The 14,771-nt window shown below is 36.1% G+C and overlaps 1 protein-coding gene across 10 annotated transcripts in view; it reads left to right on the forward strand.

Moving 5' to 3' along the window:
• Window positions 1-14,771, forward strand: part of adgrb2 (adhesion G protein-coupled receptor B2) — a 1,037,854-nt gene that overhangs the window by 889,213 nt on the left and 133,870 nt on the right. For 8 of the 10 annotated variants that reach the window (XM_039740905.1, XM_039740908.1, XM_039740904.1 and 5 more), the window contains one exon: window positions 4,702-4,800. The exons of the other annotated variants lie outside the window; for them this stretch is intronic. In XM_039740905.1, coding sequence (XP_039596839.1) covers window positions 4,702-4,800 — 99 coding nt within the window. The remainder of the gene's footprint in view (window positions 1-4,701; window positions 4,801-14,771) is intronic. 10 annotated transcript variants of the gene reach the window in all.

Genomic DNA, 14,771 nt, shown 5'->3' on the forward strand with positions numbered 1-14,771 from the left:
TAGTCCACACAGAAGTTGTTAGACATAATGTATTCAAAAGCAGTGTCCCTGTAGCACACAGTAAAACCCAAAATAACAAATGCAAGTTCTAATCATTAAATTCATATAGCATTATGAAAAGTAGGGCCTATTCCTCAAGTGCTAGAATATTTGTTGGATAGCTTCAAAACATATTAGATCTTTCAGAAGTCTACTCTTTTATGACTGGACAGAAGTGGAGTTAAAGAGTCAGGCTAGGAGGCAACACTTGAAATTGTTTAATTTTATTTCTTCCCAATGAATCTGTTGGATAATTTTCAAATTAGCCTATTTACTAAATAAATACAGTAGTAACAAAACATGAACACCTTCCTTCCAATTTTTTTTTTCATTGAATTAGATAAAGTCTCACTTTTGCAATATACTCTTATTATATATTGACTTTTTCTGAAGAATTAATTTTGAGTAAGCTGAACAAAAAATTGAGGAAGACATGAAGTAATGCTATAAATTTGAGTTTGCTTGTAAAAGATGAGAGTTGCCTATACACATCCGGAATGCTTATATAATTCATTACAATATTCATAAAAATGTAATTAAGTAATAAAGACAGCGCTCGATACAAATGTCATTTGAGGGAATATAATTAATTAATGAATGAATTTTAATTAATTCAATGTCTTATGCAATACATGCTTAATTAATTCTTACCTTCAAAGCAAGTAAAGAAAGCAACAGACTATTGTGACTGAGAGAGCAAGAAACAGATACTAATCTTCTGTTAATACCTGTTACAAATTTCTTTATATGTAACTCTGTGCCCATGGCACTTTTTTTTCAACCTCACAGAACGCCAGAAAGAAGCAGCCCTGCAAAAAGTGATGCTGGGGTCCTCCAGCTTATAGTGTCCATTTAATGCAAGCCAATGTAAACCAAATCCTTCAAGAAAAATTAAATTGGACAATTGGCTGACTGCTTCTCCCCTCCTCCCTGCCATTTATTCAGTCAGTAAAATATCCTTCCCTGCCTGCTTGTTAGGCAGACGCTAAAGCTGGGATGTCAGAAACTGGATATTTTAAGCCTTCCTAATGTGGAAAATCCATTAAGTAGTTTATCTGGAATTTAATTATTTTTGTACATCTAATTTAATCAATGTGTGTGGTAGCTGCAATGATTAATTTCTCATTATGTAGTACAAGGGGAAAAACAGTAATACTGCTACTGTGTGCTGATTCATAGAATAAAATAAACTAGAGCTGGAGCAAGATTCCATTTGGCATCGAGAAGCATGTAATGTGGGAGTTCAGATTTCATAGATTATGTCAGTTTTATGGATTCTCTTCCAGCAGTGTGCTCTAGGTAGTGATATGGAGTAGTTTCACAAAAAACTAGGACTCATTAACTTCTGACTTGTTTTTGCACTGCGGTCTCTCCAGATGGCCTTTATTATATAATCATGTTTTCACAAACCAACACCACTCCATACACATAATTTTTATGTATTAATTTTAGCTTGTCATTGAACAAAACTGAACTATCTTTTAGTGATACATGTGTTGTCTTCCATGAAAATGTACACTGTTCTTAAGAGTCTGTCTTTGTTGTGTATTTAGATTTAGTGCCTATAAATAATATTTACCCCATTTGGAAGTTCCTACATTTCATTAAAGATCAATTATTTTGTGTTTTATGTTTGCAATTATGTTTGTCACTATGCAGAAATCTGTTTTCACTTTGACAAATCTGCATTTCCTGTTGATCAGTGTCAAAAAATCCAAATTAAATCCACTGCAATTCAGTATTATATAATAATAAAATGTGAGATTTTCCAAGTGTTGAATATTTTTTATTAGAACTCTACATAAGATGGGACCCAAACATTCCCAGAACTGCTAAAAAGACCTTAATTATAAAACTTACACCAAATTTGCTTTAAGATACCTTCAAAATATTCGCCTTGAGATGCAATACACTTGTCCCAGCATTTCTTTCATTCCTGGCAACATTCTCTGTTCTCGTCTTTTGTTACCTCATTTACAGTCTCCTGCATTTTGTTCAGTATTTCTTCCACAGTAGCAAATCTTCCTCCCTTCAATCTGAGTTTTAATTTTGTGAATAAACAGAAGTCACAGGGAGAGATCTGGTGAATATAGTGCATGTGAAGATGCAAGCACATTATTTTGGATGAAAAAGCCCTTTGACTAATAACAACAGCAAAAATGTATTTCTTGCATAGCCAAAAATCACACAAAGAATGCCTCAATGGGATTTAATAGGCTCTGCTTTTTGGCAGCCTCCCAGCCCTGACCTTCTAAGAACACAAGAAAAAAAAATCACACAAAAAACCTAGTAGGAAAAAAATGGAAGAAATATTGAGAAAGGCAATTCAGAGAAAAAAAACCCTTCTAGGTAGGCTGGGTGTTCAATGGGTGTCAAAAACTGGGGTAAATACAATACCCAAAACAGAACACAAGTAATCGTCTTCACAGAGCCACTGGCGGATGGACAATCTGTCATTGCCATCTCAGAAACACAATACAATAGTAGAAACTACCATGTTCTTGCACAGCACTCATCACTGCGACAATTCTCAAGGCAAAATACAAGAACAGATTATACCACTCACTAAATACAGAACTATCACATATAAGGAGACAGATTTGTTAAAATGCATCAGAAACAAAGTACTAACTAATTAACATAACTGAAAAGCAATATCTGTCCATCAGCTAGTTGTAGATTCTGATAACACAGTGTGTACAGGTGCATTGTTTAACATGCACTACTGGTCTGGACATTTGTTTCCTGATGCTTTCCTGCAGATGCCTTGACACTTCAATGTAAAGTCATTGATCAACAATCTCTTCATTCATGAACAAGTTCAGCAATGGCAAAACACATGATCATCATTTTCTCCTGAAACTCTGCCCTGGTGGCTTGGAGAGCAAACATCAGGAAAGTCACCTGTGTGATTGCAGAATTAAAGCTAGAAATACATACTCAATCAGCTCACAACAGTGCCACCCAAAATAATTAACCAAACTTGTAGGCATACAATACCTAGCGACATTTTTGATAACTACACCCTACTCCTGAGCTATTGACTGATTCCAGGATTTTTTGGGGCCCCAATGATATAACTTAACTATCATTTTTAATTTACATTTTAAAACTAGGCATTTTGATCACATTTGGTATTATCTTTGTGAAGAAAATTCATCCATCATTCTTAAAATAGTACTGTAAATAACAATAAATGATGGTAATGTTTGTGTTCATTTTAAATGGCATATGAGCATGTTCAAGATAAATACCATATCTGTAAGAACACCACCAGGAACACTTTACTAAGTCACCGCATTTTCCACTAAACCCCAGGCTTTATGCGACAGTGTCTCTGAGAATTATTGTGATTGAACTAAAGGACCAAGGGATAAGAAAAGCCAGGCACAATCATTGTTGAGGCCAGGCAAGGTCAAAATCAGAGGATTATAAAGTTAATCCAGTAAACAAAGCACAGGAGCAAAGCAAGAATCAAAGCCAAAAATAGTTCACAACCAAAGCGAAACCTAGGCTAGGTTTTCATTTGTTGAATATCCACCTGAGGGATAACTTAGTCTGGGGCCACCATCTCATATATATATATATATATATATATATATATATATATATATATATATATATATATATATATATATATATATATATATATATTGTCACTTCCTGTTGACATAACGTGTGTGATGATCCTGGTCATATGATTATAAAAGAACAGGAATAAAAATGTACTATAACATTTGTATGTAAAAGTGTACAATAACACTGGATACTTAATATACTAATTTTTTTTTTACATATAACGTGCCTGCAAAACTTGATTCTTAATAATACAGACAAGTATTAAACAAACCATAAAGTAGTTTTACCTTTAATCCATCTGAACGAAAAATGAGTCCACCTTCCTCCATTTTATTCCAAGAAATTCACTCCCAGGAATTTTGTTTTGACAATGTGTGGTTATTGAACTTCTTGTGAAGGTGGATGACGCTCATGTATGAATACAGTTTGAATCTGGAGGCATCTTCATGGGTGCTAGCTGTGTCATGCAATAGGAAAATCAATTTAAAGTCAGCAACACAGACCAGTTCCATAGGGTCTCTGAACACAATATACAAATATCGACTTCTTAAAACCATGGTGTTTTCCGTTGAGAATTGTAGTATGTGATAGACACTCATACTGAAGGGAATCTCTTTTAAGTAATGATATTCCTAAATCAGTCAAAAAAGCTAGTTCAGATACTTCTCTGAACTACTGTCTCATTGCCAGTGAATAATGGTGAAGCTGAATCCATCAAGGGTGCCAGGGAATTTCTTGCGTCTACTAGATAGAGTGCCTTGTCTTGCTGCTTAGTATCTAACACCTTGTCAAGTGTAGCTGACACAGTGCCCCTTGTGTTACCCCTTTAAAATCCCAGCATTAGGACTTAATCATTGCAGCTTCCTTACACGATATATTAATGCATGCTATTAAAATGCAACATAGTTTTTTTAAGTCTGCTCTGCTAACATTGTTGACAATATTCATGCTGTCTTCTTTGTTGCTTTGTTTTTTTTCTTGTTGCCTGCTTTTTTACCTCTTCTCCACTCCCTCTTATTTATGTATTTATTTTATTCTCTTAACTTGCTCTCATGTTCGGCTTTATTTGTTCCGTTTTTCAAGTGCGGAGCCTGAGCCCCGTAGCAGACTGCTTCTCAAATGTTCCAAGTGTGGGGTTATCTCAAGCACAGCTTTATCTCCCGTCACCGCCAGCAACGCCATGTTAGTTCCATTCCATATACTCTGTACCAGTGCTGTGACCGTAAGAACGAGGACCTCTTCAAAGAGTCAATGCTCCTGCTTCTTTCTGCGTCTCCCCATCATACCCTTTATAGGCTGAACCTAACCTGGATGGCTGCCGTTTATTATGCCTTTTTTTTAATAAAGGCATAGCCTGTTTTTAAAACCTCAACCATTGTTAATTTTTTAAGTGTCTTGCACTAGACAAAACTCATCTGTCTTTGTTCTGATAGAAGAAATGCATGAGAATATAAGAGCAAGTCATATAGAACTAATACAAAGAAAGCTCCCCCAGCAAATGCCCTTCTTGAGATTCCAGCGTGGGTAGCGTTGACTTTTCTCCTGGTAAACCAAAATGAAGTACTGGATAAAACATTTTTTTCATTCTTTTATTTATTTTTTAATTGAGCCCATTGGTGTCGCAGAAAGAAAGGCGCAATTGCTCTTTAAAGAGAAAAGAATCAGCTTGGTAGGGTCGGCTGCCTTTCTGGTTCTTTTGCACGTTGAAACAAAACGCATTCATGGATAATTGCCTTCAAAGTAATTGTTTTAATGATGATGAAGTTAAGTGCAGTTTTTAATTTAGGCTCCCTTCAAGACGTTGTGTTAGACTGATAATGGCTGTGCTTAATTAAGCAAAGCAAAATATATTTCAGCCCTCCATCCACCCTTGCTGCTGCAATGGGAAATTAACAGACAAATAAAATCTTAATTTTGCCTCCTCATCGAAATCGAAGTAAGCCTCTTAAGGCTGAGTATAGTTGTTTTGACATTGGTGACCCTGACAGCAGCAGGAAACTGTGTGGCTTGAATTTCTCTGTAAACAGTAAAACTTTTGTTTTTTATTATTTTGTACATAATTTGTAATAAGTAAAGGTGGCTGGACTCTTGTGTTATTCAAAACCACTTTTTCAAATGGGATCAATTTACATGTATCTCAGTTCAGCAAATTGTGCAGAAATAATCTAATTAATAAATAATCCATTTTATTTATGGTACAACTGATCACACATCTGAAAACAGAAAAAATCATTGTGTAGAACTCAATAGAATTAAGCCTGCATAAGCTGAACATTCCTCATGTTGTTAAATTTCTTAACAATATCCAAAGTAAACAGAGTTCAGGAGACTATACTTATAAAACTCTATCCATTTCCAAACCCATTCACAAAGCTTTATTCCAGTTTATTTTACTAATCCTTAGATTAGTTTTCCACTATCAATACTGCCTCTCTTCTCCAAACACCCCATATTCCTGTCTTGGCCAGGATGTATCCTAATTGGAATTTGCTTATTTTCTCTTCTAGTTTCCTCTCACATAACTTCACATATTGGGCTGAGTTGTAACACTGAGTTGGCATGGTAGTGGTAGAGTTGAGTGTGCCCTCAGATCAAATGGTATTCCCTTTATCTTTGGCTAAGCCACACACATTCAAATGCACAATTCAGATAGTGTAATAATAACAGACCTTTTGGGTCAGTCGCAGTGTGCCCTAAGCAGGGATGATCCCATGCTGCTTTGGTCTTAGTAAGTATTAATGGTAGCAAGACTAACTTTGGGGGTTAGCACCGTTGTAGTGTGCCTCAGAGCTGCAGACTAGCAGCAGATCAAGACCAAGTCTAAGTGCAGTTGCAGTGTGCTTTTTTGGAGTTTGAGATGGGAGCAAAGTTGCTTACTAAGCTTGTGAGCAGGTTTAATGGACTTAGTATGGCTTGTGATGTTACAAAATAAATTGTGCATGCATCAGACGGACTGTTACATAAACAAAAAAACCCCAAATATGCCATTATAAAATATTGAAATCATATTTTGTATTTAGATTTATATTTGGTCTGAAGTACTGTATAGAGTGATACAGAATCAAATATATTAAACTTAATGCCACAGAAAATTCAAGCAATACTTGAAATATAAATATTTATATTATAAGAAACAGAGAAATACAGATTAACATACATTTAATCTTCATTGTTAATTACTATTCTTCATTAAAATAACACAGGGTTGGTGTTTCTAATTAAGAAATCGCTCGGTCACCAGTTCAGATAGTGTGCATTAAAAGATGTTGCTAGTTACCTTCATACTGTATTCCTTCGGAATGTCATGGTGGTATCTTTTTGAGTGTTCTCCAGACCTGTGAAGTTTGCACTCCGATAAATTCTTCATGAATATTGTACTGCCATTGACTAGGCATTTTGTACAGTTTGGTGACTATTGGCTTAATTCAGTTATTAGGAAAATTTGGGCACATAATGAATGATTAAGTATTAGGTCTTCTGTATTATGTTCATAATGGAGAAATAGAGTTATAATATTACCAGATTAAGACCTCCACAGGTTCCAGGTGTCACACATATATATTTACACTCTTTGAGCATTATATATAAAAATAAAATGTGATGGGTGAATGGTCTCCTTTACAGAGTTTAAGCCATCGGTTACTCATACATTAGACTGAGGGGCAGCAATGCAGTGTACAAATAACAGCTTACATGTATTGTGTGAAAAAGTGTGAAGTACTGTTAAAACAAAAAAATACTGGTGCTATTAAAAGAAGGTCAGATGTTAAAAGTTTCATGACTGCAACACGGCTGCTGTTAGGAAGAAATGAAATTTCTAAGGCTCAATCAACAGGTCAGTTGGTGACAACTGGAGTTAAGCAGGTGGAGAGGGATTATTTTGGCAGGGATTAAATCAGTATCCTTAAATCCTGTTTCAGCTACACTTGAATAATATTGCCTAACAATGTAATAACATGCAAAATATAAATTATTGTTATCTTGTGATCGCTATAGGCTGTCCTAATAATATGACAGAATTAATCAATAGCACTTACATATTTACCTGAACAAAGATAATATGATGCACATGCACGTAAAGTTGGGGGGTGAGTGTGAGGAGGTGATTTGGTAGGGGTGTGTGAATTCACTATAAGACCTGCATTGCTTTTGTGTCACCTATGCCAGGGCATGCACCCAGATCACCTTGACGGTAGATCATCATCTACCTGTGAATTGCAGAGAGGCAATTATGCTTCACATACAATTCTACTAACATTTATTACTTTCTATACACTTTTCTTGACCATTTTAGAAACTTGACATAAATAACTTTTACAATAATGACAGCAATACTCATTTTGCAGTTATTGCAATTTTAATTTTTAAGTTTAAAAGAAGATGCATTTTTTTCCCCTGTGCTCTGTCCCTTTAAATCAAGAAGAATGTGCAGCTGAGCAAACCAAGGAGAAAAACAAAACAATAAGACTAGCTGTGAATTAGTTAAACTTGTGTAAAGATAAGACAGATAACGTCAAAGATTTGGGGCACCTTACAAGTAACCCCATATGACTGAAAAAGATTATTGAAAAGAAAATGCATGTAAAAATGCAAAACAAGCCTTCCATAGACTTCCGTCAGTTTAGGAAAACTCCCCAAGATGGTGGCTTTTCTGTTTGTCAAGCATTCTGGGGGAAAGAGACGCATTCAGGTTAATAGTCCCCGGAAGTAACATTAGAGATGGAGCGGCCGAGCCTTGCTTTCTGTAGTTGGAGGTAAAGAGAGAGATAGTTATTGCACAGCGTCATTTCCCATCTCAACAGTGAGTTACCATCACTCAAGCCTTTAAGCTGTCTTTCATTCGCACGCATGTGGCACTTGGTACTGATTGTGCTCTGCTGCTCACAGCATCAGCACTTAGACCAGAGGACCGTCTGCTGTTAGCACAGTACTGCATAGTCTGGTCTTAGATCGCAGCTAGTACGGCACTCAGGTACACTGCAACTGATCCTGTGAGCCTGGGTATTATTTTTGTTTCGAAGGGATAGCTGTTAATCAGGCAGGAATCAGAAACAAGTTAGTCAAAAGAGATTGAGCACCAAAACCAAAGCATAAAACAAAAATTCAGTTTTAGAGAAATTTCTAATAACCAGCAACCTATCCTAATAGTCTTTGTTTTATAAACACCTCCTAAATTCTACCACAGAAGATCTTTCCTTTGTCCAGAGAGGATAACTTCAGACACGTCTTTATTGTTCTGCCACTGGCAAGGCAAACAGATTTAGGCTTAGAAGGAGTATGAAATAAAAATGTAGTTGGAATAGCAGGAGTCAAAACCACAAAAGCAAAAGAAGCTTTCGTGAGACCAAGGCAAAAGTCAAAGTCACAAACAAATAAAAACTGATAAGCACTCAGAAAGTGGTTCAGGAGATTCTTTGATATCCACAAACTTGGACAGTAAATGTGTCTGTGAGACTGACTTTTAAAATGTCACATAGCTGACGTAATTCAGTGTGACCTATGGGGATACATCAGTAGCAACCTAACAAAACGGTGGTGTCAATACAAAACAAAATGGTGTTACAGTAAACAAATAAGAGTTTCTACATTTTGAAACCTACAGTATGTTCAACAAAAGATTCCTTAAGTGAAAAACATTGATTTAACTTTTTTGAAAACACGAAGTGAATTTTGTTACATCCAGGAATAATTTAAAGCTCCATGAAGTTATGACACTTGTGAATGCCTTTATGTTTTATGGAGGCAGCTTGATGACGTCATGGACCAGTTGACTTTCGTTATGTCTATTGAAAACAAAGCAGTAAATGAAAACACCACTAAACAAAATGGCGAATTAATAGTATCACAAAACTAATAAATAAATATTCAATATAGTCATAATTTTGATAAACAAAATTAAAGTAGCACATGCAAGTAAGAATTTCACTATACTCTGTACATTTCATAACACTGACCATTTAAACCTATGAAACATCAATTTAGTTTCTAATGCTGTAAAAAAATGAACTCTAGGTATAACAGCAGCATACATTTTTGTTCTTTGTACAGGCATACACAAAAAAAGAAATTTCCAAACACATTATTTATGCAAAGCCTCTGCCCTTTACAACTTCCCAAAACAATATTAAATAAAAGACAAGATTAAAAATATTTAAATACATTATGATATATTTTCTCATACCATACCATTTTCCCAACCCGCTGAATCCTAACACAGGGTCACGGGGGTCTTCTGGAGCCAATCCCAACCAGCACAGGGTGCAAGACAGGAACAAACCCCGGGCAGGGCGCACACACACAAACCCCAAGCACACACTAGGAACAATTTTGGATCACCAGTGCACCTAACCTGCATGTTGTTGGACTGTGGGAGGAAACTGGAGCACCCGGAGGAAAACCACGCAAACACGGGGAGTACATGCAAATTCCACGCAGGGAGGACCCAGGAAGTAAACCCGGGTCTCCTAAATGTGAGGCAGCAGGCCGCATCACCGTGTTGCCCATAATATATTTTAATAAATAAATTAATTTTCTGATAAAATCATCTTCTATAGTTCAACAGCAACAGTATTTTTATCAGACAACTCCTGTGCTTGCCATGTATCTAATTCATGATGAAGCAGTGTTAGTGCCCATCTGAATCACATGACATACTGTTCTGTTTTTCTTTACTCACCGAGGGGTTGGTGGTTCTCACAGTTTATCCATCCATCCATTATCCAACCCGCTATATCCTAACTACAAGGTCCAGCCAGCACAGGGTTCAAGACAGGAACAATTCCCGGGCAGGGCGCCAGCCCACCGCAGGGCACACACACACACACACACCCCAAGCACACACTAGGAACAATTTCGGATCACCAGTGCACCTAACCTGCATGTCATTGGACTGTGAGAGGAAACCAGAGCACCCAGAGGAAACCCACGCAGACACGGGGAGAGCATGCAAACTCCACGCAGAGAGGACCCGGGAAGTGAACCCGGGGGCCCTAACTGTGAGGCAGCAGCGCTACCACTGTGCCACCGTGCCGCCTTCTCACTGTTTATTTATACCAAAAACACACACAGCAGACCTTTTAGGTAACAAAAATAAACTTTTACTTATCTCAGACCTCAAAGATGCTTACTCTTCCATTTTCTTATTTCTTCACCACGATAAGCACCCAGGATGCATTGTATATAAAAAAAAAAACAAAGTTCTTATCCCACTTTTCAGACCAATCACAAAATGAACATTTACATTCTGGGGTTCTGTGCTCATGCACCATACATACAATACAAGAAACACAGTGAACAGTGGAAAAAGTACATTGCCGGACTTAATCATGCAATCGCCCACACTAGCCAGACTTAGAATAGCAATTTATTCTATTATGGATGTCTGAGCAGAGGTAGGAGTAAAATCAATGCAAATAAACGAAGAAACATGGAAACATAGAAGAGGAACAGGATTCAAACCCAGGATCCTGGATTCATGAGGCAATAGCACTAACCATTTCACCACCCTCCCGTTCTTTTACTGGCTTTCAGAAATAACATTTTTCAAAAATGCATACTGATACATTTATAATAACACATTGTTTTCACGTTGGCTATTTTTATATGCTTAATTATTTTTTTGCACTTTGCTAAAAAAGTTGTTCTGACAAAATGAGCTCCACCGCACCGCATTACCAAATCAGGATTTAAAAGTCCAGCTTAATATGTTTTGATCTATAGCAAAGGAAATGTAATTTAAATTTCAAATACTCCAAAACCAACTTAAAGGGTAGTCAGTCAGATCTATTTTGTGTGTGTGCCATATTTGTTCAGTGTATTTTGTGCATCTGCAGAGCGTGTCATGTCTTGTGAGACTCGGTTCATCTATAGAATTAATAGAAAAGAGTCTACCAGCTGCAGCTAGAGACAAGTAAATCATTTAAATTCCCTCACAAGCTCCATTATTGAATTTCGTATGTACTGTATTTCACAGTGTTTGTGACATTATCTGTTTAAGTAATCTATCTGTTACACCCACAAAGCATCCTCTTCCTCTGGGATCTGTACTGCAAGGGTCATTGAGAAGAAGGTAAGGAAATTTGCAGCTCCCAGCAAATCACTTAAATTAGTAGTTACAGCAATACTCTCAGAGGAGTGCTGCACACTTTGCATTCCTACTGTAAATAGTCACCATTGAAAGATGGGCAGCAAGTGAGCTGTTGACTTAAGAAGCAGAGTAAAGTGTATCAAATAAAAAAAAAATAAAAAATCAACATTGCAATAATTCATACATTTTACAATTATTAAAAACAAAGACACAATTTGTGAGTAACGTTGAACACATATTGAGGCAAACAGACATCTTTTCATTCTCAAGCTACTTATCTCTTTCATAATTACAATATTTTCAGAGACAAACTTTAAGGCATATGGCTCCCAGTCAATCCCTTTTTGTGTTGCAACAGGCAATGTCCAACGTGGCTAAGTACAAAAACAATAAAGAAAACACTGGACCTTGATAGATGGCATAGTGGCTAGTGTTGCCAGCTCACTTTTCTAGAATTCATACCCCAACAAGATCCTAATCCATTAAGTACCGCATGTCATTCCCATGCCTGTGAAGAAGCAATGAGCAGAACGCAAGACAGGGAAGCATTACCTCATATACTGTAGCGCTTAAATCTATTGAGGTTTCAGTGTCACTTCTTGTTGTGAAATGACAATGAGTCTGTTTCTGCCTTGGTTTGAGTATGAAGTACAATGTTAACGATATGAGGCAGGGGTCCTCAATCACGGTCCTGGAGAGCCGCAGTGGCTGCAGGTTTTTGCTCCAACCCAGTTGCTTAATAAAAAGCACTTATTGCTAAAGTAACACTTCTGCTTCACTTTAGTGATTTTGAGCCCTTATTACTTAATTTTGTCTTAAACAGCTATTTTAATTGCTTCTTATTATCAATAACATGCAAATGACAAGAGAGAGCAGCATTTCTCCATTTAGCTTATTTACATTTACAGCTGTGTGTATTTATCTGCACTATTGGGTTTAATTAAATACTTGGAAGAAAAATGAAGAGAAAAAAGTGAAGGACTGAGAATTACTCGTCCATTTTAGCCTTCAAATCATTTGCATGATAGAAAGGGAAAGAAAATCTAGGATATGAGAATGACCTGACATAGCAGAGTTAATTTAATTTCATAGCTTGTTAGTGCTTTATTGGCAAGAATTGCTTTCTAATTAAGCATTCAGGTCAGAACAAAAACCTGCAGCCACTGCGGCTCTCCAGGACTGGGATTGAGGACCCCTGATCTGAGGGAAAGGAGTATTTTTTAGTGAAGCACCATATCCAAGACAAATGTTTGCTTTCCTAAATTGGCTGTTTACATCCTACTGTGAAAATTCCATCATTAACAAAGTGTATATTTAAAGCTTAATACAATGGCTACTATAACCTGAAGATTACTCTTCTTACCTTGTACCAGTCTGATCTGACTTAAATCACCCTTGGGTATAGTACAACCCAAATAGCCTATGTATTATATACAGCTTGGCATTTTTAAACTACAGGAAACTTGTTTCCAACACAAATTGTCTCTAAACTGCTTCTCTAGTATAGCATCACAGCTAAAATATTGTAATTTATTAGTAGCAAAAACGAACCCGTTCACTGTTTTCAACAAAATTAAAAAGTAAAAATGCACCATTTTCACTCACAATACACTGTAAATTACAAAAAATAAACCTACTTTCAGTACATTATACTCTCTTACTATAATAGTGGGGTACTGAACTACCCATGTGGTCACTAAATAAATTCCCAAGGAGGAAAAAAGTTTGACACTAACTAGAATTTTAGTGCATACCTGTCTCCAGTGTTGGGCAGAATCGCCTAAAAATATTTAATTACTGAATGCTGAATAACTGAATATACAGTCTTTAGTGTATTCAGATTTGTATTTTGATTGAATACTCAAAATGCTGTATGTAACTTATTCTAAATACTTTATGTATACGTATCCAATACTTTGAGGAACTGATATATAGTCTAGTTGATAAAAATGGTAGAATAATTTAAATGTATTTGAACTATACTGGGACCTGAAAACGCACTTCAGTCTAACATGAAACAAAGGCTCTGTTTTTACCATTCATCAAAAACATGGCAAACTGATTTTTTTCAGGAAGCTTTTATATTATTAAAAAAATAATGTCTCAAGCTCAGAGTGCGTTTTAGCCATTTCACATCTTTAGTTGTTTTACATTTAAGAAACAAACTTAAACAAAAGAAAGGGAGAGGGAGCAAGTAAGTACTATGCTTGCCAATAGAAAATATTTAGAATCCAGTTTCCCAATGCTTGAACATTAATTAGTTACACATGCATCACAGGTTGCAAATGAACAAAACATTAGGCGAACAATGCTCAAACAATGAGTGCTGGAGAGAGATTGAGGATCTGTGAAATACCGGGAAACTATAGCAGGGTACGCCTATCACTTTATTCATGTGGATTCAGCATAGTGCTCAGTTTATGGCAAGTTCAAATTTTGCTTTTTGAGTTAATGGACTTTCTTCTTACATTTTCAATCCATTGTTGATTTAATACAAAAAGGGCAGATGAGAAACTGTACATGATTTTTTAGAAGATGCAAATTAAAAGAGTAAAGTATTCAATTTCATATAGTAACTGTATTCTTGAATACATCTTTAGAAAAGTATTGTAAGCCGAATCCTGAATACTTAACTATTGTATTATGAATACATAACACCGGTACTTGTATTCCTGTACAGCACAACTCCCAAAAATGCCTCCTTGGGGCACTTCTTAAAAAAAAAAAGCGTACTGACTAGAGGAATAGCCAGAATATTTTTTATTAAAGGACAGGGAGTAAATCATAGTCAGGAAAAACTAAGCAAGATTGATAACCAGAAGAGCAAAGAAAACCAAATGTCAAAACCAAATACTAACCACAAACATCTTTGTTAAAGAGAAAAAGTAGGTGTCCATATCAAAATCACAAAGTAAGTCACCATTGATCTTTATATTTCATAATGTTTTTATCCAAATCTCAAATAAAAAAGAAAGTCAAAATGGTGATGTCCAGTAACAAAAAAAACCACCAAAAATTGACTTTGGGAGCACCAGAATTGTTTAGATCTCCTGCTGTTTATGAATTA

The sequence above is a fragment of the Polypterus senegalus genome, chromosome 17, assembly GCF_016835505.1.
Source record: "Polypterus senegalus isolate Bchr_013 chromosome 17, ASM1683550v1, whole genome shotgun sequence".
Classification (NCBI taxonomy): Eukaryota; Metazoa; Chordata; class Cladistia; order Polypteriformes; family Polypteridae; genus Polypterus; species Polypterus senegalus.